Genomic DNA, 27,423 nt, shown 5'->3' with positions numbered 1-27,423 from the left:
ACAGCGATGATAGTAACCGGAGGAGACATTTGCACAAAGCATAATTCTGTATGGTTTCTTAAAACAAGAGCCACAATTTATTCCATGTTATATCAATATTTAATGTACTAAGATTTCTAGTTCTAGAAACGTAGATTCATGAACTAAAAACCTCCATCATTTAACTTTTTATAAACGGTGATAACTTCTTACTTTCATTAACAAGAGCATTTCGTCTTATTCCCAGGAGAAATTCTGGACCATCTTGTAAAGCAGCAACCTGAGTAAAAAATCGTTTTGAGAAAGTTGTCTCCTTTTTGCATTCAGAAGATGTTGATCATATTTCATGAACACATTCTAAACCAATTCAAATAAGAATGGCACAGGCAGGGTGCCTCTACAAGATATTTTACTAACTTTTGCTCCATACAGTCGCTTTTCGCTCTTTACTGTGATTTCTGTTAGAGTAGTGGTCAAGCTACTTGTGGCAACTGATATAATTACAATTCCGGTCAGTGTCCAACACACGGCAAATGAACGTCCAGCAAAAGACTTTGGTATCCTATCACCATATCTTCGGAAGCAAAAAAGTAAATAATTTGACATTTTATTTGCACAACCAAAATGTCGTTTGAAAATATTATTAGTGATATATCATTGAAAGTAGATGGGATTTTTGCTTACCCCACTGTTGTCATAGAAACAAATGACCACCATATTCCATCGTTGAATCCTTTAATAAAAGGCTTTGGAAAATCAGATGTTGATTTTGTGAATTCCTAGTTGGAAATAAAAATGGCAATTAATCTCAGTCTTTTGATATCCGATCATCACAACCTAAAATCAAAGATCAATACCGTGAAATAAGACAACAACAACAATAACAATAAAGCAAAAATCTAATAATCAATTTTACTCGGGGCAACTCTGGATCATAGTTCTCTGGGCTCATCAGAGGAAAGCTAAAATACTTTTTTTTAATAACGTTTCTCATTGAACTTCACCTATCAGTTCAATTCTTTGAAAAATGCCAATGTGACATTCACAATGATCTCATGCTAGCTTTCCGTTTAGAACCTATATTTTTCCAACAATGTCAGTCACTCTCCTATCTTTTTTAATTTCAAATATTCGATTAAAAAGTCGTAAATGCTTATGGTTTATCTAATATAAATACACGTACCAGCAACCAGACAATGAAACCTGCAATACAAGTCATGACCAGCGGTAAGGCTATCACAGGCCAACAGCTCAAGACACCTTCAAACATTTGTTCTTTGAAGTTGTAACTGTCTTTCCCAACAATAAATGCTACTCCAGGTGATTCGATCAATGGAGTATATCCAAGACCACCTTTGAATGTTGTTTGATCGTGGTAACCGTAAACTGGAAAGCTGAAGTCGGTTTCGCCGTCAATTTCTCGGATCAACTATAAAAAGAGACGCGTTAAAGTATAAAAAATTGCATGATTTACCTTGGGTGTAAGGTTTCCCACTTTTAGACCAGAGCTACGATTCACTAAAGTATTATTTCATTGTTTGATGGTTGTTTGAGAAGACACATGAATATTGATACAACAAACAAATAATCTTATCTCAAGAGAATGGCCCTTTGTCTGAAATTAGAAAGCATTATTTCTAAGGTAAAGAGTTCTATTCGAAAAGAATTTTGGATAAATTAACAAAGAAGTAAAGTAAGAGCGAACACCAGCCATGTATTTATGGTAAATTACTGATTGCCCTGAGACGATAAAAAACAGAAACCCTTACGTTGTCATGCACAAAGAAATTTTGACAGGGTAGTAAAAGAAAAGAGATGAAATAAGTATTGAGGTTCGTTAAAATGAACCAGCTATGGGTAATACCTGTTGCAGGGATGTTTTCTCTGCCTTCTGTCCATGGCCATCATAATGAAAGTCCACCTCGGATTGTCCATGCTCTTTGCAAGTCTCACAACAATAAGAAGCCATATTTTGAATCATTATAGGAATGATATGTCCAGGGCGGCCATCTTTGCTAACATTAGAATAAGGTTGGTACTGTTTCCAGTTGGTGGAAAATTTCTTCTTGCATCGACAAGTTTCTGTACAAAAATACCATTTTCGTTAGGCACGTTATACGGGGTGACATCTCATTCTATAGTGCTTTTACTTCGAAAACCCGAGAAAATAAGTGAGCATAATACATACTTGTTATACAATGCTTTTAAGTGATACAAAATGGAGTATGCCACACGTCACTAAGTATTTTGTATGTAAACATGTACACGAACCTTCAGAGGATTGAGTATACAAAGAAAGTACAAGTGACAAATGGAATATTCCATGGTGTGCCACTTGTAAGCACTGTATAAGAATTTCACCCCACACCATAGAAAATAACTTAGGGCGCAGCGCATGATGGGAACGAAGAGTCGAATATCGACAAACACACGACGGCTTTCCTACGTTCTGATTGGCTGTATTATTATGTATTGCAGTAATGTGTTGTGGACTACTTAGTAAGCATTTTGACTTTGGTCGTTTTAGGACATTCCTATTTATTATCAGCAATCATTTCATCCAAGATCAGTCTCTGTTTGAGGACGTATTATAAAATTTCTTAATGTTTTATATAATTACCTCCAAATGTGATACTTATTGGACCGGTTCCTTTTTTAGTGGAAGCAGCAACCTCTATCTTATACACTGAAAGGGGAAGAAGATCTGTGATGTTGAACCAGGTCTGGCTCGCTGGCAATATCTTTTCGAACACTTTCTTTTTGAGAACATCTTTGTCTCCTTCTTTGACCAAAAAGTAGCTCAGATAGTAATTCGTTAATACCCCATGCATGTATTGTTGAGGTACTGGTTCCCAAGTAACGGGTAAACTGTAAAGGCTTGTCCAGTTATGCGCTGTCAGATTAATAGGTGCCTGACTAGGAACTAAAAAAGTTCAACAGCAAAGAAAATACTTTAGAAAACGGTTTTTGTCAGTTTTATTTCTACGTTTTTTTTTGTTTTGTTTTGTTTTTGTTTTTGTTTTTGTTTGTTTTGTTTGTTTGTTGTTTTTTTTGTTTGTTTGTTTTTGCAACCATAAAACAAATCAACAAAGAAATTTATGAGATGTGGGCAAAATAAACGAGTTTTAGTAAAATATCTACCAAAATATATCTTGGTGACAGTTGATTTAGTTTGCTCCAAGTTCTGGCTTTTAGCGATCGGAAAGCTCTTTTATTCTAGTTTCTTTTCAAGCAACATGTTTAATGTGGGCCTAGTCACTTACCATCTTCATCAGTTTTTAAATAATGAATAGAACTATTTCCATATCCCACGGAAGTTCCTGCTGCCAACAACATTTCATAAGTGGTTGATCTTTCAAGATTTTGCAGTATCATTGAATATCCTACACTTTCTTGACTAAGGTAGGGTTCTCCAGCCGGAACGGTCTTCCTGTACAGCACGCGGTATTTTATAACTTTTCCATTTCGGTAGCCAGCGTCAACTTCATCCCAAAATAGGCCGATTTCTCTTGATCCTCTGTTGGAAACTACTATTTTGCTTGGATGTTGGCCTGGAACTGAAGTTTGGACATTTGTTTTGATATTTTTGGCATCCATTTTGTTTTCGTGACTAAAAAAAGGTGTAAAGAGGCTTTGCACCATCACGTGATAGCAGCCATGACAGGAGGCACAACAATAGAGTATTTCCCTCTGGGAACCTTCCTGCCTCCTGTCATGGCTGCCATCACGCTATGGTGCAAAGGCTTTATAGACCTTTTCGCACTAATATTTTTTCAATTAAGGTTTTTCCATTTCGGACCACGTGTTATTCCCTAATGTATCATTTCTTTGTTTAACAGTTGCGCATGAGAGGACACATAAATATCAGTGGAAACAACTCAAACAAAGAATCTTATTCCCAAGATAATGACAAGCGATCTGAATGGGAGAATATTACACCCAAGGTAAGAGGTCTGTAGACCCATTACATGTGACTTCAAAGCAGCACGGTCTGGGGGACAAAACAAAAGAATTCCAATCTCCTGAGAATTGGAATCCCCCTTTTTTTACCCCCATATTGAGTTGCATTCCAAAGTGCTGCAAGGGGTCTATTTGACTATAGTTTATGAAAGTAACAAATGCCAACCTCATATCATCCCCTATAGTTAATATAAAATGAAAACGGCGGGCCTGATGACTCCTTTCGAATACCATTGAATAAAAGTTTTCACATAAAATAGATATCTCAAGTTTGGATTATTCCTTATTCATAATAATAATATCCATTACCATTCATACACCATATTCAGACTTGTTTGAGGGTAGTATTTACAGACTTATAAATCCGACCGATTTCGTTAATCGGTAGCTAGTAATAAACCTAACTAATTATAAATCCAAATAAATTCTTAAAGTGCTACTACGACGAAAATCGCTCAAACTTGGATTCAGCTGAAACTTCCTAAAAATACTCTTTAAAGGTCCAATAATCACTGTATGTATATAAATCCTTAATTTATTTTATTTCTATGAAGCCCAAAGGGTGGCTAATGTGCTTATTTCACATGTGACTATAATTTATATTTTGGGGTGTTTGGGTATTTCTTACTCCCTTTACTACTAATATTTTGATCATAAACTACAAAGAAATATATGGAGCGATGTTCAATGTTGAGTGTATGACGTCACAGACTCCAAAAAATAATCGTAAAAATATCATACTTTCGTCCTGAATATCGAGAAAACACTTCATACAGTGATTATTGGACCTTTAAAGAGTATTCTTAGGAAGTTTCAGCTGAATCCAAGTTTGAGCGATTTTCGTCGTAGTAGCACTTTAAAATATTTTCAAAGGGCGGTAAATATTTAGCTTCTTTTAGTAGGAGTGGAATGAGCAGTTAATTCCTTACCTCCTTCTCCAGTTGTCACGTATACAGGGTCACTAAAGTTCCCATCCCGAATCGTAAACCCAGCGACTCGGATTTTGTACTGTGTGTAGTAATACAGTCCAGTCAGTAGTACATCTTGTTTGGTATTATCCACAGTAACGTTCTTAAGGGTAGAGAATGGATGGTTTGTCTCGGTATAAGTGATACGGTATCCTCGAACCGCCCCATTTATATGTAATTCAAGGTTGCTCCACTTGACAAGGATTTCAGTAGTTCCATTGAGTTCGGCTGTCACGTTTCCTGGAGGGACTTTCGGAGCTGTGGATGAAACATTAATTTGATATGCTTGTTATGTCAGCATTTCTTTCACTCGACAAAATAGTGATTGTCAAATGAAGGACTAGCCGGTTGCCTTGCAGCAAAAACACGAATGAGTAACGGTAAAACACATTTCTTAGACACGTAAATTCAGTTGTGGACAATTTTAAAGAGTGATTGTTTCAGCGACAACACTTTCAATGTCCTCATTGGCAATTTTTTTTTTTTTTTTTTTTTGAGCACATGCGCCAGCGTGCATCTCAGCTCCAGAAATAAAAGAGTAGAGTGCCAGTGCAAGTCATGTTATTAGATGAAACTATATTTTATTTTATTTCTAAAATCACCTGCTACACCAGTCGTGGCAAAAACTTCTTCACTGAAGGGTCCTGGTCCAATACGAGTATAAGCATTTATTCTGACAGTATAATTACTGCGTTTTCCTAGTCCCCCAATGATGGTGGTGTATTGGTCACCAGGAATGGTGTGTTCTCCAACAAGTGAGCCACTCGAGTTTTTAATTTCGATTATGTAGTGAGTAATGACTCCTCTTCTTTGTACGTCTAGAACTGGTTGCCATCTTACTTCGATGCTTACTGTACTTGCAGCAAACGCGGAAACTGACTGCGGAGGCCCTGTGGGTACTGCAATTGAAAAATATTTTTCTTAAAAGATGAAATATAAAGTCTTATCACCCTTCTTGCAAAATATCCAAAACGGTCATAAATTAATTCGATTGAAACTGGAATAGATTTTAAAGGTGTTTGAAAGATAAGAAATGAAAGTAAATTATATAATTGATATTATTCAGAATTTCCAGGATTTCCTTTCCCTCATTACCTGCTTCGTCTGTTGTACATCTCGTCGTATTGAAAGCTCCTACTCCTTTTGTTGTATAAGCAGCAACTTTTATTAAATATGTCGTGTAATTTGTAAGTCCAGTCAAGGTGGTGGTCATAGCTCGGACTGTTTTACTCCTAAGAATAGCAGATCCAGAGGAGTTATCCGCCTCACTGTAGTATACTATATAGCCTTGGATTATACCGTTAGGTTTGGATGGTTCTTGCCAGGTAACAATGATCGATGTTGAGCTTGTATTTTTTGCTTCAAGAAGTGAAGGTGCTTCTGGAACTATAAGCAAGCGTGATTAACAGGTTATCAAATGTTCTGTTTTTTTCTAACCAGATCTTGTCTAAGAAAAAGTGCCATATAAACCCCTTTTGTACCCCAGAGTACAAAATTAACGTCAGAGAAATGCCTCGAAATGCACAGACAGTATGAAAGTGTTAAAATAAAGATACAATGATTGCAAAGCACAATGATTAAAAAATGATTTTTTTTAATCGTACCTGACAGATACCTCGAAATAGTTCGAGTTCCCCCAAAATATGAACGAGATACGCATTGTATGTGTTGCGTAAAAATCCTCTAGACCTATATGCTGAGAACTAACTGTTCTTTTTTCAATTAATTACCGGAAAATAATAGTGCATTGTATACGTACTAAATTCATATTATGCTTACCATCTTGATCTGTGGTTACATTTATCGATAAGCCGAATGGACCTTGTGCAACAGTAACCCCCGCTGCCATAATGGAGTAAGTTGTAAATTTATCCAGTCCGTCTAACAAAACTTGTGGAGTATTATAATCAATTGCTCTTCGTCGTCGTCTTTTTGGAACGGTGGCTTGGTCAATGAGAACTGTTTTATTAAGGAATGCTAAAGAGTCTGCTTTGTGATATGATATCACGTAAGACTGCAAAATACCGTTGACGGATTGTTTAGGAATAGGATCCCATTTGATAAGCACTGACGTTGAGCTTTGGTTGACTGCAGACTTCATTATTGGGCCAATGGAAGGAGCTATATCATAAAAACAGACCAAAAGTCAAGATTTGATAATGGACTTCATTTAAATTAGAAAAAAAACCAATTATATTACTGATCGTAAATGGGAAACATTCAAGGAGATCGGTGGCACATCAATTATCTGAGTGGCATTTGGTATTCTTCGATTGCACGTTACGTCATCGCGGCCTCTCGGGGCGGGAGTGTTGGTGCCATTTAACAAAAGATTTTTATAATAGCATCTATTGTTAACGACACCACAATGGCCGCCATGCCCTTTGCCTTTAAACTCTCTTAGGAATGCTTGAGACCCATCAATAGCTTTGCTCCATTAATTACCTTTCATAACCAGCATGAGCAATGGAAAGAATCACGCCAGAATTTCATAACTAGCGATGGACTTCTGACCATGCACATGAAAATTTCAACGGTAATCCATTCTGATTCAGAATTTTTCGACTTTAACTTTTTCAAACAAGCGATTATACATACTAACCTGCTTGCATGGTTTGAAACGTAATAGACATGTTTGTGATTGGTCCATTACCCTTGGAATTAAACCCAAATATTTCAACACGATAGTTTCTAAATGGCTTGAGGTTGGAGATGTTCATCGTTGTAACACATGATACGCATGTCTGATTGAAGACGACTTTATTTCCGTCACCTAAAGAATAGTACACTGCAGTATGCCCAATGATGATGCCAAATCTTTTGGTTTTTGGGATCGGCAGCCATTTGATATTCAGGCTTGTAGCAGTGGCTTCCACCAACGTTATGTTGCTTGGAGATCCTTCGGGCTCTAAAACAAACCATAAAAACGAATTATACCTGGGAATAAGGTTATTTCGTTTCCTTATAGACTTTTTTTTTTCGCCTTTAGCAGTTAGTTTGCGAAGGTCTTATTATGACATGATAAATTGGACAAGGGACATAATGTTGGTCCTAGGAATCACAAGCTCGAAATTAATCTTCCAATTCGTTCCATGCAGTACGAGCACTTGGCGAGAGAGAAGTCATAGGAAGACACAATACTTTCGTTTGATTTTTAATCTATTTTTATTCTATTAACTTGAGGAAGTTCAGTATACTTCAAAACAAGTGAAGGACCCTTGGAGAAAGCTCAGTATATAGCTATCAAAAAGTATGTAAGAGAAGTTATTAGCATATGATTGCAAAGAAGGTCTTACTCACGAGCTTAGTACCTTTCAATATATAAAAAAACATACGATAATTTATTGCAGAGCTCCTTTTTTCACAGTTTGCGCAAACCTATCTTTACAAATTCTATGCCGCCAAAATGCCTTAATAAAAGTAAAAAAAGCTAAGAAAAAGATGCGTGATATTTATTAGGTTTGTTAACTTACCATCTTCGTCAGTGAAACAAACCACGGGATCGCTGTATGGTCCTTTTCCTCCTTTTGTAGTACCAGCTACCGTAATGACGTAAGCTGTGTACTTTTCTAGTCCTTTGACGGTCACATTCTCACAGTCAACCATCATTGTGCTCACTGCCTTGTCGCGACTATCATTACGATAAATCTGAACTTCGTATCCAACGATGATGCCTCGAGTAAGGTTCGAAGGAATTCTATCCCATTTGACCACGATGCTTGTTGTGCTTGTGTTATAGGCATCTGTTATAACTGGCTTGCCCACTGGTACTAATGACAAATTTTGATATTTTAAGTCATCAGATACTTACTTTATTTAGTAAGCATTGAAACTGTCATCATCCGTATATTCAATCACCACCACCAAGGGCAGATCCAGGGGGAGGGTCGGGGGAGTCGCGACCCCCCTGTCACTCCTGAGGTCAAATGGGCTTCTTGTGGTAAAAATGCGACTGGGATTCCTTTGCCCACAAAATTTACCCCTGAGACCCCCCTTCAAAAAAAAACCCTGGATCCGCCCTTGCACCACTTAGCAACATCGCCAACATCACCATCACACTCTACGACCACCACCACCATCATCATTACCACCAATGCTACCATCATCATTATCGTATCAACACCATTAGTGCACCACCACCACAATTATCTTGATTAACTTCAACACCATCATCACCATCATCATCATCATCATTACCATCAACACTACTATCATCATTATCGTATCAACACCATTAGTGCACCACCACCACCATTATCTTGATTAACTTCAACACCATCACCACCACCATCATCATCATCATCATCGTTACCACCACTACCACTATCATCATTATCGTATCAACACCATAAGTGCACCACCATCACCACCACCTCCATCATCATGATCAAATTCAACACCATCACCACCATCACCATCATCGTCATCGTCATTACCACAATCACTACCATCACCATTTCCATATCAATACCATTAGTGCACCACCATCACTACCAGCACCATCATCATGATTAAATTCAACACCATCACCACCGTCATCATCATCGTCATCGTCTTTACCACGATCACTATGCACCACCACCACCATCATCATGATCAAATTCAACATCGTCGCCACCATCATCATCATCGTCATTACCACCGCTACTACTATCATCATTATCGTATCAATACCACCAACAACCATCATCAACACCATCACCCTCGTCATCAGAGTCATTCTATCGCCATCTTTATCGTATAAGCATCATTACCACCACTACCACTATCAACATCATCACCAACAACGACATTAGCACCACCACCGCTAGCACCACCAGCATCAACAACATCGGCATCATCTCGACCAACATCAACATCAGTGTCATGCTACCACCATTTTCATCGCATAAGCATCATTAACACCACTTCCACTATCAACATCATCGCCAACCACAACATTAGCACCACCAGCATCACTAACACCAATACCACCATCAATATCATCACAACCAATATAATGATCGTCATTTTATCAACATATTTTCAAGATACTTTTCTAATTCAGCTTACCATCTGTGGTTGTCATTACGATTATTGGATCAGACGATGGACCATCCAGGTCATTGAAACCAAGTATACGAAATGTGTAATTGGTAGCCATCATCAAGTCGCACATAACTAGAGCATTTTGTTTAGCATCCACCGTCTTATTTAACAGCACATAAGATCTATTTGTAGCATAATAGAAAATTCTATATCCTTGTAGAGGTTTGTTTTCCACTTTCAATGGATATGGTTGCCACATTAATTTGATGCAGGCTGGCATGTTTGAACGAGCAGTAAAATTCTGAGGGGGTCCTCTGGGGGCTAGAAAAAAAAAATTATATATATATATATATATACATTTATATAATGTAAGAATGTATGAGAACTTGTCTGGTGTATATGTGTGTATATATAGTGGTAAAACTAAGTTTACCACTATACCCGATATATATAGCGATTTGCAAAAGTCAAGTATATCTATATGTCAATATATAAGCTAATTTCCATATTTCCAGATTCTTTAAATATAACAATTAAAACTTACGTGCAATTGTAAGGTTCAAAATACTGGAAGGCATGCCTTCTCCTTTGAGGGTGAAGCCACTAACCCATATTTGAAATTCTGTATGTGCTGGCAAGTTACGCAGTGTAGTCGTTGTCTTTGGTGCCACAACAACAGTACGATTAGGGCGAGCAACCCCATTCTGGCGTAAGTAGACGTAATAACCCTGAAAAATTGACTGAGTGATGTCATCCATGTCTGGAGTCATCCAGCCCACATCGATTGTCGAAGTACTTGAAACTACAGCCTGGACACTCGCTGGTCTGGATGGAACTAAAAAGAAAAATTTTGGTAAAATCAGAACTTTCAAGAACTGCAAAAACAGAAGTGAAGAATATTCATGTATCTCTTTTAATGCCCTTGGAATTCCAAAGTGTTTTAGTTGATGAGGTTGAGCATTTTTCACTTAACTCACTCACAGCTTGTCTAACTCTGAGTCTGTAGTCAAGAAACACAGCGGTAATTTGGCAACTGGAAAAAGGTCTCTATCTTTTTGGGCATTTTCCGCAGCCCACACATGTAAGAAAACACTGGTTTCTCGGTGTCCCCGTGTCTAACACTTTTCTTAAATATCTTACCTTGGCTTCCTGATACTTCAAATAATTGCACAGGCATGTCGCTAATGCTTGAGAAGGCAGAAACGTTATTTTGTAGAGACATCACAAGATCGGGTGACCAAGGATGATAACTTACAGTGAAATTACTCATCACACTTCCTTCCCTGAAACAGATTTTACGAGGGTTACGTCTTATTTTGAAATGAAATGGATAAGATTAAAAAAAGATTACACTTTTTAACGTAATGGGCCGAGGTGTTTGAGGTTCGGCAACTAACAAATTAATTAGCGTGTAAAAAAGATAAATTACTCGATGTACGATTTAAAGCCTACCAGACGCTGTGCAGAGTAGTCGAAACATTAAGTCCACTGTAGAATTTAGTTATCTAAAACCAGAAAAAATAGTTAATAATAGATTTAGCAAAGGCACATTAACCGCGAAGTATGAAGACCAACGAGCCTTGAAAGCGCCGGCGTGCACAGAAAACAATGTGCACGTGCCCGTTGTAAAATTTATCTAGCCCTTGTAAACTACTTTTATTATTTATTATTTTACTAACGATCATTCGTCGATGGAAGTAAATGTCGACGCATTAGCAATGGTCGCTCGACCAATCACAACGACCGAAACTCTTTATTCAAAAAGTCTTCAATTATACCAATTCATAGCCTCCTCCGCAGGCCACTCTTAATCCCGTTCTCTAGCGGGCTTCCTTTGCCAACGAAAATGCGCGAATTGTTTCTTCGTTCCCTGCGGAGCAGGCTAACTTATTCAGTACATTTATATAAGCTTCGTCATCTCGTATCTTTCTCCACTTTACCGCTCTTTCTCTATATTTCAAAGTGTTGAATGAAGTAGAGTTTTTTAAATACAGGGTTTATTGATTTAGTTTTACTTACGTTGGTCTGTATTTTTCTAAAAACTTCATGATACAATTCACTTTCGGCATTCAAAAGATCGTCGTGCCAAACTTCCTGGGTTAATTTTACGATAAACGTGATAGGGACCAAAGTTTTCTCTATACAAACAAACATATATTTATCAGGATTTTTTAAGCAAGTCCATCATTGCATATTACCATAAAAATAAATAAACATATTATTTAATTATTTCTAAGCAAACATTTTGTTCATAAATATTCGGCTCCTAAACTTTTTACTCGACTCATAAATATTTATTTTGCAGAGTATATATTAAGGTTTTTTAAAAAAACAATTCTAGCAATGCATTTTTATTTTGACATATTTTATTTTTGTCAGGGGAAATAAAAAATACTAGGAAATTTTTATTTTGACAAACATCGCATTGCACACCGGTATTGAAATCACCTGGATTAGAATAGGAGCTCGCCTAAATTATGTAATTTACTGGCGACTAAATCTTGCTATTATTTGCCTTTGCGAAAGTCGAAGGAAGGCTTTCTAACGTCTTTGTGGTGCATAGTATACACAGTTCTTGTAATGGCTGACGAGCGCATGAAAACGTCATCCAATCATCTTTCAAGGCTGTGCTAGGCTGCTCAGGTCCAAAACAAAAGGCCAATTTATATACTTTTCTTCTATAAAGGCATTTGATGTGCTTTTATATATATTATTGTGAACTAATGGACTGGTTGACCTGGTTTTCGTGCACTTGTCAGCCATTATGAGAACGGTATATAGGGCAGTCCTATATTTTACGTCCGCGCACTGAGTTCTTTGCACCAAAAAGTCGTTAACACATTTTCTTTGCTTCGGATTTACGATTTAATCTGCGTATAGTTGCAAGATTCTACACTTTTATTTCAGATCCTAACAACTCATATATCTCAGTTTTGAAGGGTATTTGGGACACGGTCCTTTTCGTAACAATTTTTATTAACTACGTATATACTCCCTTATGGGTGAACTAACCTGTGTACGACTTGAAAATATCTTTAATCTGCATTTCAGATAAGCTAGTATTCCATATCACTAAATCATCATATTCTGCTAACGCTCCGCCCTTATTCAATGTTATTAATCCACTGGCTGCTGGAGCAGGAGTAGGAGTATTCCAACAATGCTTTTGGACGAACTCAGTTACCAACAACCCATTTCTGTATATATCAATCACTTGTGCGGAATTTATTATAAAGATCTGACTCCAAATGTGCGTCGTTGCGTTGAAGACATAGTTACAAACATGGCCTGCACTTGTAAACGCTTTTATTCCAAGCTGCGTCGAAGAATTTCCAGGTTGAAACAGAGTAAACAATCCATGAATGTCCAGGAAGGTTTGGGATCGCCCACTAATGGTTGATGGCCAATATTTAAGCCACAGTGTAATGGATATCGTACACACAGATGATAGACAGCTGGTGTCGTAATATCCTAGTTCAATCTGGGATTCCAATAAACCGTTTGATTTTAAAGCACCTCCATTAACACCAATGGAAGACGTTACGTTGCATTTTGATGTGCCCCAGTTCTCTTTCCTTAGGTTTTTAATGGCCTTTGGTTCGTCAAGGGGCCAATAGTCGACAGCGCTCTGATATTCCTTATCTGTGAATCCAGGTAACAATATTTAAAATTACATTGACACCAGTTGCGCAATTGTAAATGTATAAAAGTTATTTATGCAGGGTGGCGGCCTTTTCAGAGTCTTGGCTGGTATATATGGCTAGGGACCCTGCAAAACTATATAACTAATTACAATATAATACGAATATAAATGATTATATTATTGATAATAACTCTGATAATTTCATTACTTAACATGAATAGTAATTTGCAGAAATATACTGTAAACAGAATTGCAGGTCAAATCTGGACGGTGGAACCCATTATTTCGATGTATAACAAATTAACATATGGCCATTCGAGGAATATTATCATCTTACAGAAATAAATAAACATCTGTCGTGGCAATGAGAAACTTGACAAAAATGTCAAATTTATAATTTCTAGTTACCTATATCGCAAAGACCAAATGATGTGCCAGCAGTGTCACATATACAGCCGCCATTGATTTCATCACAGGAGTGTTTGTATGGACACGTTGAAGAGCACATGGTTGCTGACAAGAGAAAAAAGTATTTTAGTCAAAGGAATACTAGTATCATTTCATCTGTTTGTCTTAGGGCCAACTTCTGTGCATCTAAGCTGACAAACGAACATATGAATTTTAGTCAAATGAATACAAGTAATATTTCAAAAGAATGGTCATCTGTTGGCTAATCTGGCTAATGTTGTAACTTGTGTATACCTGCAATTGGCGAAACCGACAAAACATTAATCGAACTTCAATTTTTCTGTTGTATCATTGGTTTGGCAATCGATCATAGTCAAACCAGGCCTTTTTGGTGAGTTCGATTATGCTCGATAGCCAAACACATCCAAATTTTTAGTTTGATTTGGTCGGCGATTGAAAAATCAATCTATTATCGAACTTTCCATTGAATTGATTACCACCATGTTTTGTTGACTTCCATTATGTACGATTGCCGAACACAATCCAAATTAATCGAACGATTCGAGTAGCTACGCCGGGTTTATATGAAACAATTACCTGTGGAAACTCTTAACACTCAGTGTCACCCTAAAAGGAAGAAGCATTTTACCTTTGAGATAAAACACCTCCACTTCGTTCAAAGAGAAGCTGCCATTTGCCAGTATTTGTGTATCGTAGGAAACGTTTTGATTATAAATCGCTGTATACATCTTTCCATCAACACCAACAATAAGATCATGTGGAGCATCTCCATACACTGGACCACGCGACGAGTCATCCCTTGTCGCTACTTCTGCTTGCTCTCTACGAATCCTTGCTACAGTAGAAGAATATACGTCTGCATGGAGTGCAAATATAAAGGCCCCGTTATCTGGACGATAATGACCACTTGGACCTTGAAGGACAAGGAAAACGTGAGTTAAGACGTTTATGCATTACTCACTAACACTTTACTCTAATTACGAGCAATAACATTCCTGCACCCGTTGGATAATATAATAACGAAATATACTTACATGAAGATGGTGAAATGACATCGATTTGACCAACTACACCATGTCGTAAGTCTGTCCATTGCATCAAATTACCACTTTCAGCTCCACACGTCAAGGAAAGTACTGAGATAGCTTCATCATCCATCACGAAGTCCCACATGTTAAAACCAGATAATTTCCCCTCGTATACTTGAAGAGCATTCAAGCTCCCGTTCAAAGTATTCGATTTCTGTGCAAGTATGATTTTGCCACCAGGAGGTAAATGGGGGACATTCTCCGAGTCAGCCATTAGTTGTGATCCTTCAGATCTCCCGTCAACGTACAAGCGAAGAAATTCATCGTGTGAAGACCAAGTGGCTGCCAAATGATGCCAATAACCATCGTTTATTGGTGTAGTGGTATAAAATCTGAAGGATAACCGCAAAAAAATATTGTGTTATGCACTTGACTTGTGTCTACTCTCCTTTGTTTTTACTCCATGGCCGTTTGTTTCCTTTCCACATGGAAAACCACAAATTAAGAGAACTATCGCTGTAGGATTAGGATTATCCTACCGTTTACATAAAGACAGGATGTCCCTAGGAACAAGCTTTTGCTTTCTTCAAGGGGCACCAAAAAATATTTAACTCTATATGTTGTTTCTTGCCGCCGTTGTTTACCACTCGTATGGGCTATCTATTGAATAATACTAATGCAATGCGAATCGATCACTTGGTTCTTACTTTTTTTCAATGACTTCCATACACTGTTTGGTAAACTTAAAGGAAAACTGCCATCTTTGTGAGGATTGATCTAAAATATAATCGATGCTCAATGTATGATTCACTTGCACTGCACAAGCGGAATTCACGTGGGAGAAAAAATATAGATTCTCTTTACTCTCAGTCTTCATCCACCAAGATATTGTGAACTGTTCAAGGTTGATCTTCCAAGGTGAATCAAGCCGAACGTAGCCATTATTTGACGTTCTCTCAAATATCATCTCGTAATTACTGGCACCTGAAATAATAGTTCCATTATTATGTATATTATGTAGTATATTATATTAGGAGGCAAGGATCCCTGGAGGAATAGCACATTTCTAGTTGGCCTGCATAATAACTTAGGCGTCGTACACTGGTCCCCCCACATCCATATCGACATGTGAAGCATGAAACACGGGCAATTTTCCAGCAAGAGGCCACGCCATGTAGCCTCTCCATGGCGAAGACCGTCTGCCGTGCCTCCACGTGGCGCCCCTGGTTTTGCAGAACGCGGCGGTTCTAGGGGAGACAACCCCGATAAAAAAACAACAAGCTGTTGCATGGTATAGGGCTAACAACCCTCTATTATAAAACAAAGGTGTTACAGAATCATCGATGAGAAATTCACAGCAATCGAACCTGGGTAGCGAGGGCCCACCCACTTCATCACGATTATGTATATTAAAATGAACTATCTTGTAGTGAAATAGAATCAACTGCAAAAGGGCGAAGGGACACTATTTACCACTATTTTTTTTTTTTTTTTTGCTACGTGCTGATCGACACAACAGTCGCGACAGTAAAATCGAGCAATTCAGTTCCGTCAATCAGAGTATGTAAAGGTACACCGAACAATTTATTTGATTGACGGTAGTCTATTGCCCAATTTCCTTATTGCTACTGTTGTTTGCTGTAACAGGATATATCATGTCAGAATGCAGCGCAGCGCAGCCAAAACTAAGCAAAGGTCAGTCACGTCAATTCGATCACTTACTTTTATTTGCCTGGCACCTTGAAGGAACAACCGTGACGATTCCCTTTATTCCATCCTTGAAAACTGGCCAAGCTAACGTATTACCATGGTAACTGAGGCATCCACGACTCAGTAGTTTTCCTACCTCACCGATCACACTTGACCATAAATTCACATGGTCAAGAAATCCAGTAAATCCAATTCCGGATTGAAAACCCTTGCCGAGTGCAAAAGATGATCCTGCTGGTATAGTTTTGTTTTTAGAATTGCCTAGCTTTTCACTAATCTTAAGAGAGCCTTCGATAAAGATTGTACAGTTTCCATTTATGTTTTGCCATTGCACTATTATATGATGCCAAATGTCATCGTTAAGATTGTGTGAAACCCTACAAAAAATATATCATTTCAAAAATGTTACTATCTTTGCCTCTATGGATCGAGAGACGTTTCATCGACATTAGTCCACTTCCAAGTTGTCAGATGCAATGTAGCGATTGCCGTCTCAGTTGGCCGATGTTTTATTTACTCAGTCGTATTTGTGAAAAAAGACTGTATAGTTTGTTTTTTTTTTCAAGCAAAGTAATAATTTCCCCTATGCACTCAAGGGGTTTTTTTGATAATTTCCTTGTACATTTCTTATATTCTTGGCGAAAGATCTGAAACCAATATCTGAGTGTCTCATTCAAATGATCTGAAAGACGAGCAAACGGTTTTTCCCCGATTGAGATTTGCGTAGCTGCCGAGCACTACGTCACTCGGAGCCTAGTGTTGAGCATTTTTAAGTACCAGCCTCACATTTGAGAAGTTGTAAGTGGGCTTTCTGGATATTATTTTGCATAAAACGCAACAAAAGCAGAAACTGTTAATTGATTACTTACATTGTAGTGGACGAAAATATCTGAACGATAAGATGACTTGAATTATACTCGAGGGCAAATTCACTATTTTCAGTTGAAGCTATAGCTACTTGGGTTTGAGAAGGAGTCTTCATCCACAGTGAGAGACTAAAGGCTGTCATATCATGCGGCACCTTCAAAAGGACATGGTTACTCGGTACACCACTGGTAAACTGAAGACTATATGCATCTGAATCAGGGAACGCTACGAAAAATTAAAAGAAGAAGGAAATAAGTGCGTAAATTTCGCCATGGATAAAGAAGACATTTTCTGAAGCTTCCTGTTGAAATAGGTTGGAATATTGAATGAGCGTATGACAAGCGCTTTTGCCGCATTTCCCCAGATGTCATAGCTACCGGCTATGACTAGAGTCCTTATTGCGCTGTCGTGAGAAAACTTTCTCCATCAAGACTGTCATTCGAGGCAACAAATTAAATATCTCCAAGTAAATTCCTTGAGCGGTCAAGGGAAAACTTGGACCATGCTGTAGCACTAAAACGAGAAGCAGCTTAGTTGCGAATCACATTTAATTTGACCTCCATTCACTTAAAGTTGCTATTTTGTTTTATCTATCCATCCCGGAAACCAAATATTTCATTATCAATTCAAGTTATGCACTGGTCGAATATTTGTAATACAAGTCGAGTTAATCCCCAAATGTCTCAAGTAAGGATATCTCGCAAGTTGAACGTTTGTTGTAATGGTTAAAATTTTACTGCTGAGTGGTTAGTGACAACCTTTTGTAAACATTATTGAAACGATTCTTACATTGGCCCCAGCTCTGCTCCGTAGCGCCTCCAAAAACGTTATTTTCACTACGAGCCAGCAACAAAGTAGGACCCTTCAAGTCACAACGGCTGTGAAATGCATTTGCGCTCCATCCATGTTCGCGTGATGTGTAGCATGTCGTTAATGACGACGAATCCAGGCCTTGCTTGACTAGGACATCTTTTAAACTTTGCATGCGTGTAGGACAGTGGTCAAGGATAGATGATTTTATAGCTGATATTGAAAAGGAAAAATTCTAATTAGACTATAATATATCGATGGAAAATATATTTTGGCGAGTTTATACGGCCCTAGTAATAGTTCAAGATCTATCACTGCAAGCTAGGGGTTGAACAGTCGAGGATCTTAGGAGGAAAGTGAGGAACCTTCGTATTAGTATCTTCGCTACGTCTTTATCGTAAAATAAAAAAAACCTCTTTAGGAATAAGAATCTGTTTCATTCGCCTCAAAACAAAAAGTAATACTCAAGGGAATGACGCGTCTAAAATGGACAAAACTTTATTCTCAAGCTAAAGAGGTCTATAACATGACAATTTCAAAACGAGACGCTAAAATAAAATCCAAACTGAGTGTAAGTTCTAGGGCAAACGTCGAATTTTCCATGCACCGAAATTATTAAAAACAATGGATATCAGGTGATAATGAGGCGGCATCCTTTGATGTAATTAAGTTCGGTGCATGGAAAATTCGACGTTTGCCCTAGGCCTAAGTTAGCTAAATGACACCTAACTTGCTTTTTCCATTCCTTTTCTTAAAATAATAGTTTCATTAATCCTTGATCCAAAAGTCTATTAACAAAGTACTTACCTAAGATGTTAGGATTTGCATTTTGTGGAGTCAATGTTTCACATGTTTGAATTGATATCTTGATATTGTCAATCGCAATGTAGCTATCGTATTCCCTTCCTTTAATCCCTTCAAATTCGATCTGTAGGGAAAAAGACACGTAAAATCAATGAAACAGTTATTATGGTTTTACTAGGTACTATACTAGGTAACAGAGACTGTCAGTACAACATGCGATCAAGAAAGATACTACACACTACGGACCCTTTACTGGAAGGATAAAAGGGAACGAAGGAGAGATGATAATGGCTAGGCCAGATTCCTATCCCCCCTTCCTATGCTGGTGCTTGTTACATTACTATTATTGGTTCAAAAGAATACCCATGATGAAGTCCATAAATCAAAATACATGTTATTCTAACGGTACGATTCTGCGACTTTAGTTAAAGATGGCATATCGAAAAACGTACTCGTACCTTAAATGGTTTGGCTTGTTTAACGGGCACGTTTGCCTCCATCCACATTTTACCATGGTTACCACCACGTCTCCATAGCAACCGTTTGTTTCCTTGGCTGTCAATCAAGTTTATGTTTAGACGGCCGACGTGTTTGTTGCCAGATAAAAGAAAAGTAAAAGAAACACACGAGTATGTGCTGTGTAGAAGAGGAGAGGTAAACATTGACGACTGGCCGAACGAAACTGGAGAGGCCTTCAACTTTAAGTAGTACCCTAGCAAAAAAGAGAGATCGTTATTAGACCTTTAGCAAGACGTTCTTGCTAGGTACCGCAAACCTAACTCTGCAGTTCGACGTCAGGCGTTTTCAAACGTAGGACATTTAGCAAGGCATGATAACGTAGTTGTTGCTGGAAGAGCCGCCATATTGAGTTTCATCGATGATGAGTCGAATGTTACTCTGTGTTTGCGAGCGTGTCTCTGGGCGTGTTCCCAAGCGGTTAGCGGTAAACCTGATTGTTCTATTGTTAGTGTATGCTTCTTTTTACAGTATATACACAATAAGGGCAGCCATTCTGTATGGACATTTACAAAAGCGATCCTACTGTGTTTTTCCTGTCATTAGTTATTCATATTCTAAAACTGTAAGTTATACTGCTTGGAAAACTATCTCAATAGATATGCTCTTGGTGTTTGCAATCATATTTTTTTAATTTCAATATTTCGTTTACAGGTTCTGAGCAAAAATTGCTGATTGTCTTTACTATTAACCACTCATGGGCACTTCTGGGGGATCAGATTCTCAGCTTGTAAAGGTATTTATTTTGAATCTTTATAATTTGCTTGTTTGTCTGTATGTCTGTGAATGCTTTCCCTTTAGATATAAGGTGGTTTTGTTATGCTTATTCGGTAGACTCATCAGTAGAGTGCTTACCATATACCAATGAAATATTTTGTAAGAAATTGCAGAAATTCATTTCCGCAAATGAGTAAGTTCAGTAATAACGACGACACGCCAGGAAACAAGTTGAATCGAGTGATTTCATGAAACCATTTCCCTTAAGGCCGAATTAGACGGTACGATTTTCGCCTACAACCATCACATTCAACCTGCTCACGTCATACTTACGACATGACTCGTGTCGTGTAATTCTGTCCTACAACTCACTCAAGTCTGATGTGTGTGACTACAAAAAAGTTGTAGAGTTTTAAAACGTGATTTAAAATCCTGCGATAGTCGTAGCGAAATTTGCTCAAAATACCCTACCGTGAGGGAGTCTGTGGGGAAATTTGTGGGGTAGTCCGTGGGGCGATAAAAATGTCGGACAAAACAACAACAACAACAACAACAACAACAACACCGATTTTGCCAACAAAAACAAGCCCACCAAGTGAGACGAAGACAAAAAAAAAAAAAGTTAATTTTACTGACGAGGAAGTTGATCTTTTAATAGGTCTCTGGAGTAAAGAGAGTGTTTTATTTAACTGTAAACACGCCGATTACTTCAAAAAAGATACAAGAAACGTAGCGAGTTGTAGGTAAAATGTGGTAGGCGTGTGGATCTAACCTAAGTCGTGTCGTAAGTATGACGTGAGCAGGTTGCATGCGATGGTTGTAGGCGAAAATCGTACCGTCTAATTCGGCCTTAAAAAAGTCAAACACAAGTGAACTAAGATAACAATAACACACGTAAGAAAACAAGTTGAATCCAATGACTTCTACACGACTAAATGAATTGAAAATATTACTTATACGAAACTTTGCACTAATTTGTACAATTTTATTAGTTAACTTTTCCACGTATATGACTATATTCCTTCTAACTCAGTTTGCCTTGGTGTTTTTTGCTTTCATGGTATTTTTGTTGTTTCCGTTGTATTTCTGATTAATTCAATGTCATTCACCTGTAAGAGAGTCATCCTGACATAAACCTGTTTCATTATCTGACAAACAGTACGACGTTCTCTCCCATGATGATGGCGATCTCGTATCTTGAGTGCTACCCCAACAACTTCCATTTTCAAAGTTACAGGATACTGGGATCAGAAAACAAAAATTAATAATATTAGTTGAGAATTAATATATAAAGATTTTCGTCAGAATTTGTGAGTATAAAAGGGATTTGCAACACCAAACTAACCATGTAAGAATTTATTGAAACATAATGGCATCCATCATAAGATTAAACAACCTATGAGGCACAAGTAAACTAATGCCCTGTCCATACTTATCCTTTTTTGTTTGAAAAAAAAAATTCTTAGCTCTCATCGTCGACTGATCGTATTTGCGATTTCAAAAACGTCACAGACATCAGGGAGCATGATCATGCGACGCCAACAACTGGACAAAATGTTTCGGCTCACTGGAATATTAACATTATCTGCCATACTGTTTTGACCAATTAAAGTCAGTTATTCAAATATGCAGTACGTTTGTAAGTTGTATTTAATTTGCGACCATCTATAAAGATCGAGCTTGTTCATCCCACAAAAATAGCAAATTTCCAACCAACATGGCGTCTATGAAACTGGGTACTAATCTGTAGCTCAGATATTGGGCAAAGCAGTTTGGAAAGCAAAAGCAAAAGCAATTGCAAGCAAAAACACAAAATTTATATATCTATCCAAGTATCCTGCTTTAAAACGAAATCAGTAAAATGATAAGCAAATGCACGCCAATCCCACTTGTTTCTGTTAAAGGATATATTATTTTCCGGACAACCATTATTACAAACTGTATATTCAAGATTAGGACTTACTTGACTGAAAGTCTGCCAAAATATCTCTCTCATTCAGCTCTTGCTGCCAGACCTTCAACTGACTCAGTTTCATCGGTTTATTACCCAGTCCATCCTCTTCCACCATCCCAATGGCGATTGACACAGGACCGAATTGATTAATTTGAACAAGGTTATGTGTAGTATCATCTGAATTAAACAGGGATCCATTGTAATACACTTTAAGGCCATAGGTCGACGACCACGTGATTGCAACATGTGTCCAGTTAACGATCTTTGGCTGGCTTTCTATTTTCCAAGATTTCGCAGGAGAAGCATACATCACGTTGTTACTTCCTCTGCGTAGAAAGAACCGTAAGCCAGAGCTCTCACCATAGTCTGAGAAAAAAATGAAATAGGCGAATGGTTTTATTGCCCTTCCATGTAAGATTCCATAGAAAAATTGGTATTTCGTGTGCAATATGTAGAAGGGGGTCGAAATAAATATTGGCTTCAATACAGGCCTGAAACTGACTGGCTGACTGAATCACTCAACGAGTAATTGACTTACTCAATTAGTGACTCGATAAAGGACTCAATAAGCCTTTTCATAGTTTAAGAATCGATTCCACTGCGCATGCGATTTTATCCCGAATTTCTCACCTTCTTTTGTTTAATTAAGAATAAAAGAAGGTTTAGACAAAAGAAGGTGAGAAATTCAAGATAAAATGGCATGCGCGCGCGAAGTGGAATCGATTGTTAAACTATGAAAAGGCTTGTCAATCAGTGACTGACTGACTCAATGAGTGAGTGAGTGGCTGACAAATTGTTCGTAATTTGAAATAAACTATTAGCGAAAACCGAACAGCTTACCTGTTTTATTCTCGTAAATTTCTAGTCTAAGAGCACAGGTTTTCGTTTCTCTACATGTCGTAGTGTGGATTCGTAGAAATCTTGTTTTTACCATTCGCGGAGTGGGGCTAGTTAGCGTAAGCATACTATCTGTGACACCTTTAAAAATCTATATTAGGAAGAACGATACGTAGAGTCAATCGAAAATGTTTGATTATAAGTAACTGTATAGTGTAGAACCATTATTTTTAACGCGTTCATGATCGGGCCGGCGGGATTTGCACCCGCTCAACAGAGGTTGGCGGCTCAATAGATAATATAATTTGGCATAAATTACCGGCAAAACCCGTTTTGGGATTTTGACAACTGCCACTAAATAGAGTTTTGTTAGACAAGATTGTGGTTCTGAATTTGTGGGACAAAAGCAAAACAGCTCCGAGATGGATGACGGAGTTCTTGATATTGTTTCAAAATTCATCTAAACAGTCCTTAGCCTGGTTCAAACTAGCTTCGGAATCGGAAGCAACATACACAGACACAATAGTGTGCTGCTCATTACAGCCATTCTCAATCACACGCTCCGCACTAGCGATTGCTTTTGTCGCGACAAAGAAGCTTTTGGTGGACGTCAATCAAGGCGTTTCCATGTCATATAGCTTTTTGTTTTTCCGACAATGCAGATGCCTGTGCAGATCAGTCTTTAGTAATAAAACACAGCAGTATTTACGGAATGAGAAAAGGCCGAACTATATTCCAACTTTGAAGTTTAATAGTCCCCCTAACAGTTCCCTGCGCCATCTCAAAAGGTAGCCGTGCCTTTGCATCGAAGCGAGACGAACGATGAGCTTGCAGTGATCGAAACATGTGAAAAATTGTCCAAGGTCTCTATCATTGCAAGCTCACCATTCGTCTCGCTTCGATGCAAAAGCACGGCTACCTTTCAAAATGGCGCAGGGAAGTGTGAAAGGGACTTTTAGAGGATATTCTTACCTTTGTATTATAATCTGTTTGTGCAAAGTCCCACCGCGATCCGTCATTACTATACGAGATTTTGTACTCTTTAACATACTGTATTTTTTTGATAAGTCCTTGTAAAGCTACACATCTGATATTTCGTCGAGTGCCCAAGTCAACCTGTAACCAATCTTCCTTCGTTTTATCATTAGCTTGGACCCAAGCTTTTCCAGCTTCATTATTATTCAATCTTCCACGCATTGGCCATCGATATGGCTCGGGGCTTTCGTCGTATTTATACGTTTTAAAAGATGATGAAGCAGAAATTCGTTCATCTGGAATCGTGCCATTTTCCATTCCAAGAGGGGCCCCACAAGCTATTGAAGTGGGAAAGAAAATATAAAACTTAACGATACGATCGCTTTCTTGGGTCGTCGTTTGCTTCTTAAACTCAATTGCAAAATAAATGTCGGGTTCAAAGGCATAGAACATTGAAGTTGAGGGCAAAATGGCACATAATAAGTACGTTAATTAGATATAGCTAGCGAGCTTTGAAACAATTTTTGGAATGTTCATAAATTATTGTTGTTGGTTTTTTTTGTTTTTGTTTTTTTGTGTTTTTGTTTTTTTTCAGCCGAGCCGACTCTTTATCTCAAATGCAGACATCATAGGATAATTATGCCATTTGCCCAGCATACCTTTAGATCAACTTCTATGTTCTACGTTTTGAGCCTGGCAATGATTTTGCAATTGAATGTATACAATTTACATAATAGAGAGTTTTAGATTTACGTTCACGGCAAACGTGAAACGTCAGTTGACCATTTAGAAATGATTTTAAATAGCTTAAAAAGTATCGTAAAAAAGTCCAAGTAGTAGAAAAACAAAAGAATATTTGTCTTTGGTGAGAAGGTTTGTAAAAAGTAAAGTAAAATACAGTATAACTATGAAAACATGGTCACGTTTGCCGTTTGCGGGGAGAAAAAAAGTCAATCTAAAACTCTCTAATATCTTTATAATAACCGCAAACCGGTTGGCTCAGTTGGTTGAGCATCGGACTTTCGTACGGGAGGTTACTACCAGGGTTTCTTTACGTCCTCAGTGGTTCTTTTACGTCCCTCCGATATTGGTTAGTAATGATATTGGTTAGTAATGATGGAGGAACATCCTTGACAGATACCTTTATTGAATGTAAAATATTTAATCTTCATACATATTTTGCCTTTCCAAGAGATCGGGTAAATACTGACGTTACTTGCTCTTATAGGTGGCATCAGCGCATGTAGGGTTTGACGACCTTGATTCCTTGAAGCAAACACCTTTGGAAGGAAAACGAACCAAATTGATTGAGACCATTCTCTAGGTACCATTCTTTGTTTAACTCGATTAAGAATCTAAGTCTCGAAAGACTGACACTTCGTCTCAAAAAAAAACATTAAACATTAAAGGAATGGATCATAAGTAGCGTGTCGCGTCGTGCAACTCTTACGCTTTTCTTCGTGCTTAGCAACCTCCCGCGTGCATCCATAACTCGATGGACGCACAGCTACCCATGATCCATTGCTTTTATAATATAGTCAAGTCAACAAACAAGAAATCAATACAAAATATAGACTGTATTTGTTGATCATGCCCTAAATTCTCCTTACGCACCTTGCGTGAATGAAAAGCACAAAGGCGCCAAAAACAGAAAAACAGTCGTTTTGAAAATGGCTGCTTTACACTGAAGACTGTTATGACTAAAATAATGGCAAAAAATTGGCTTACAAGTGAACCAAAAATGTCCAAAATTACGGAGAAAGTGATTTTCAACTGTAAGAAGTACATTTCAAATGTTGACATATCTTAGTACAGTAATGCCAAGAAAATCAATGAAAAACACAGTGGCTGTCTTGGTTGTTGTTGACGATGTTCAAGTTTGCTATCGTACAATGACTTAGAAATGGAAAGTTTCTTGTACATGGATCAAAACTAACTGACTGAACTGGATTAATTTTCTCTGGGTAGTATGTCGGCTTTCACTCCCATGTAGAGCTTCAGAAAGGACTTCACTGCAGTTGTGAAGCTGCGAAGTAGATGGTGAGCGTGATATTTATAGTTAATTACTTTGGAAATACTTTTGTTGAATAAATACACGATAACAATATTTTTGTATTTGCTTAATCATTGCTAAAAACCCTTTGAATGTAGACACCGACCAATTTGTGGTTTGCTTTGTCTTTTTGGAGTGACGCTCTGACACAATCTTGTCCAGCTCACTGTTTGAAAGTGATGCAAATCTTGACGTTTTATTACTAGGCTGATCAAGTGACAACTCTATACTAAATGTCGGAGATTGATGAGTATTTTCGCTAGTTTTTTCAATCATTTTCAGTTATCTTTTCTAGATAAATTGTCAGCAAAAAGATACAAAATTTTTTTTTGTACGGGAAAACGGTGCTGAACGCCGATTATCTATTGTAGCATTTCCAAAGATAATGTTATCTATATTAAAACTTCGATAGTTGCCATCACTCAGCTGACCTACCGTTGTTAATTCTATTCTCTCATTCTCTCTTTTATCAGCAGCAGTGTCGTATTTTACACCAAAGGACGTCACATGATTTTCGGGTTGTCCTTCAACGCCAATGTGAGTAATGCTATCTAAATTGCTCATTTCCGTGGTCACATTACCAGCAATGTCGTTGCTCGATCCAGAGCACCACATTCCATTAGTGTTGGTCAGGGAAGACGACAACTGTTTCGTGGTTGACACGGTGGTGAGAGTCACTAAAGGAGAGAGAGCGGAAAAAGACAAAGTTGCAGTTTTTCGGCGTTCACTGGAAAAATTCAGCCTCAAGAATTGTGATTGCAAAATCGTTAGTATATAAGAAAGCCTTTTGGTTCGGCAAACCACCGAGAATGTTACTAGAAAGATGGCTACCACAAAGTAGGTTTACTCTATAGCAAGATTAATTGGCTGACGAGGGAACTTCACGTTGAATCAGTTCGCGAGAAAAGCCATATCGCACGAATCACGAATTGTGAATGGCGTGATGGGACCAAGTAAAATGAACGACAATTTTCACGAGTGTTTTTTTAAAGAGGTATTTCGTTCTTATTTGCGTGAAATGTATTTCGAGGTTAATGGGCTTACAAAATAAAGGATAGGAATCCCGATCAAGATTAAACTGAACAAAATAGACCTCTTCGGCTTGGGGTAATGTTTTCCCATTTAAGACCACGTGTCATTCCCTA

General features: G+C 37.9%; 1 protein-coding gene and 1 long non-coding RNA gene across 3 annotated transcripts in view; one reads left to right on the top strand and one right to left on the bottom strand.

Annotated features, from left to right (window-relative positions):
* Positions 1-27,423, bottom strand: part of LOC116307107 (uncharacterized) — a 52,036-nt gene that overhangs the window by 4,337 nt on the left and 20,276 nt on the right. Inside the window, exons 16-49 of the mRNA XM_089036471.1 lie at positions 26,714-26,955; positions 25,367-25,505; positions 24,223-24,563; positions 23,254-23,401; positions 22,423-22,779; positions 21,569-21,700; positions 19,685-19,938; positions 19,230-19,350; positions 18,402-18,635; positions 17,615-17,837; positions 16,758-17,122; positions 15,743-16,019; positions 15,042-15,427; positions 14,636-14,920; positions 13,987-14,091; positions 12,948-13,577; positions 11,955-12,073; positions 11,388-11,440; positions 11,076-11,218; positions 10,480-10,770; positions 9,960-10,256; positions 8,381-8,677; positions 7,510-7,815; positions 6,687-7,028; positions 6,003-6,293; positions 5,510-5,806; positions 4,869-5,165; positions 3,243-3,536; positions 2,600-2,902; positions 1,844-2,061; positions 1,163-1,408; positions 664-758; positions 397-553; positions 193-259 (exon numbers count right to left, since the gene is read on the bottom strand). Of these exons, the coding sequence (XP_088892597.1) occupies positions 193-259; positions 397-553; positions 664-758; positions 1,163-1,408; positions 1,844-2,061; positions 2,600-2,902; positions 3,243-3,536; positions 4,869-5,165; positions 5,510-5,806; positions 6,003-6,293; positions 6,687-7,028; positions 7,510-7,815; positions 8,381-8,677; positions 9,960-10,256; positions 10,480-10,770; positions 11,076-11,218; positions 11,388-11,440; positions 11,955-12,073; positions 12,948-13,577; positions 13,987-14,091; positions 14,636-14,920; positions 15,042-15,427; positions 15,743-16,019; positions 16,758-17,122; positions 17,615-17,837; positions 18,402-18,635; positions 19,230-19,350; positions 19,685-19,938; positions 21,569-21,700; positions 22,423-22,779; positions 23,254-23,401; positions 24,223-24,563; positions 25,367-25,505; positions 26,714-26,955 (8,352 nt within the window). The remainder of the gene's footprint in view (positions 1-192; positions 260-396; positions 554-663; positions 759-1,162; positions 1,409-1,843; positions 2,062-2,599; positions 2,903-3,242; positions 3,537-4,868; positions 5,166-5,509; positions 5,807-6,002; positions 6,294-6,686; positions 7,029-7,509; positions 7,816-8,380; positions 8,678-9,959; positions 10,257-10,479; positions 10,771-11,075; positions 11,219-11,387; positions 11,441-11,954; positions 12,074-12,947; positions 13,578-13,986; positions 14,092-14,635; positions 14,921-15,041; positions 15,428-15,742; positions 16,020-16,757; positions 17,123-17,614; positions 17,838-18,401; positions 18,636-19,229; positions 19,351-19,684; positions 19,939-21,568; positions 21,701-22,422; positions 22,780-23,253; positions 23,402-24,222; positions 24,564-25,366; positions 25,506-26,713; positions 26,956-27,423) is intronic.
* On the top strand, positions 3,840-26,883 carry LOC116307109 (uncharacterized). 2 transcript variants are annotated; one of them, XR_004198359.2, is made up of 5 exons: positions 3,840-3,923; positions 20,397-20,478; positions 25,454-25,549; positions 26,194-26,265; positions 26,755-26,883. It is a non-coding gene; the product is annotated as an uncharacterized LOC116307109 (long non-coding RNA). The 2 variants fall into 2 exon arrangements; XR_016121085.1 differs by having other exon boundaries at positions 26,752-26,867.

The sequence above is a fragment of the Actinia tenebrosa genome, unplaced genomic scaffold (genome assembly GCF_029948245.1).
Source record: "Actinia tenebrosa isolate PJP-AT-01 unplaced genomic scaffold, QUT_ActTen_1.0 PGA_scaffold4__44_contigs__length_22323623, whole genome shotgun sequence".
NCBI classification, from domain to species: Eukaryota; Metazoa; Cnidaria; class Anthozoa; order Actiniaria; family Actiniidae; genus Actinia; species Actinia tenebrosa.
The sequence above is the reverse complement of the archived record's forward strand: the minus strand, read 5'-3'. Positions and strand labels throughout refer to the sequence as shown.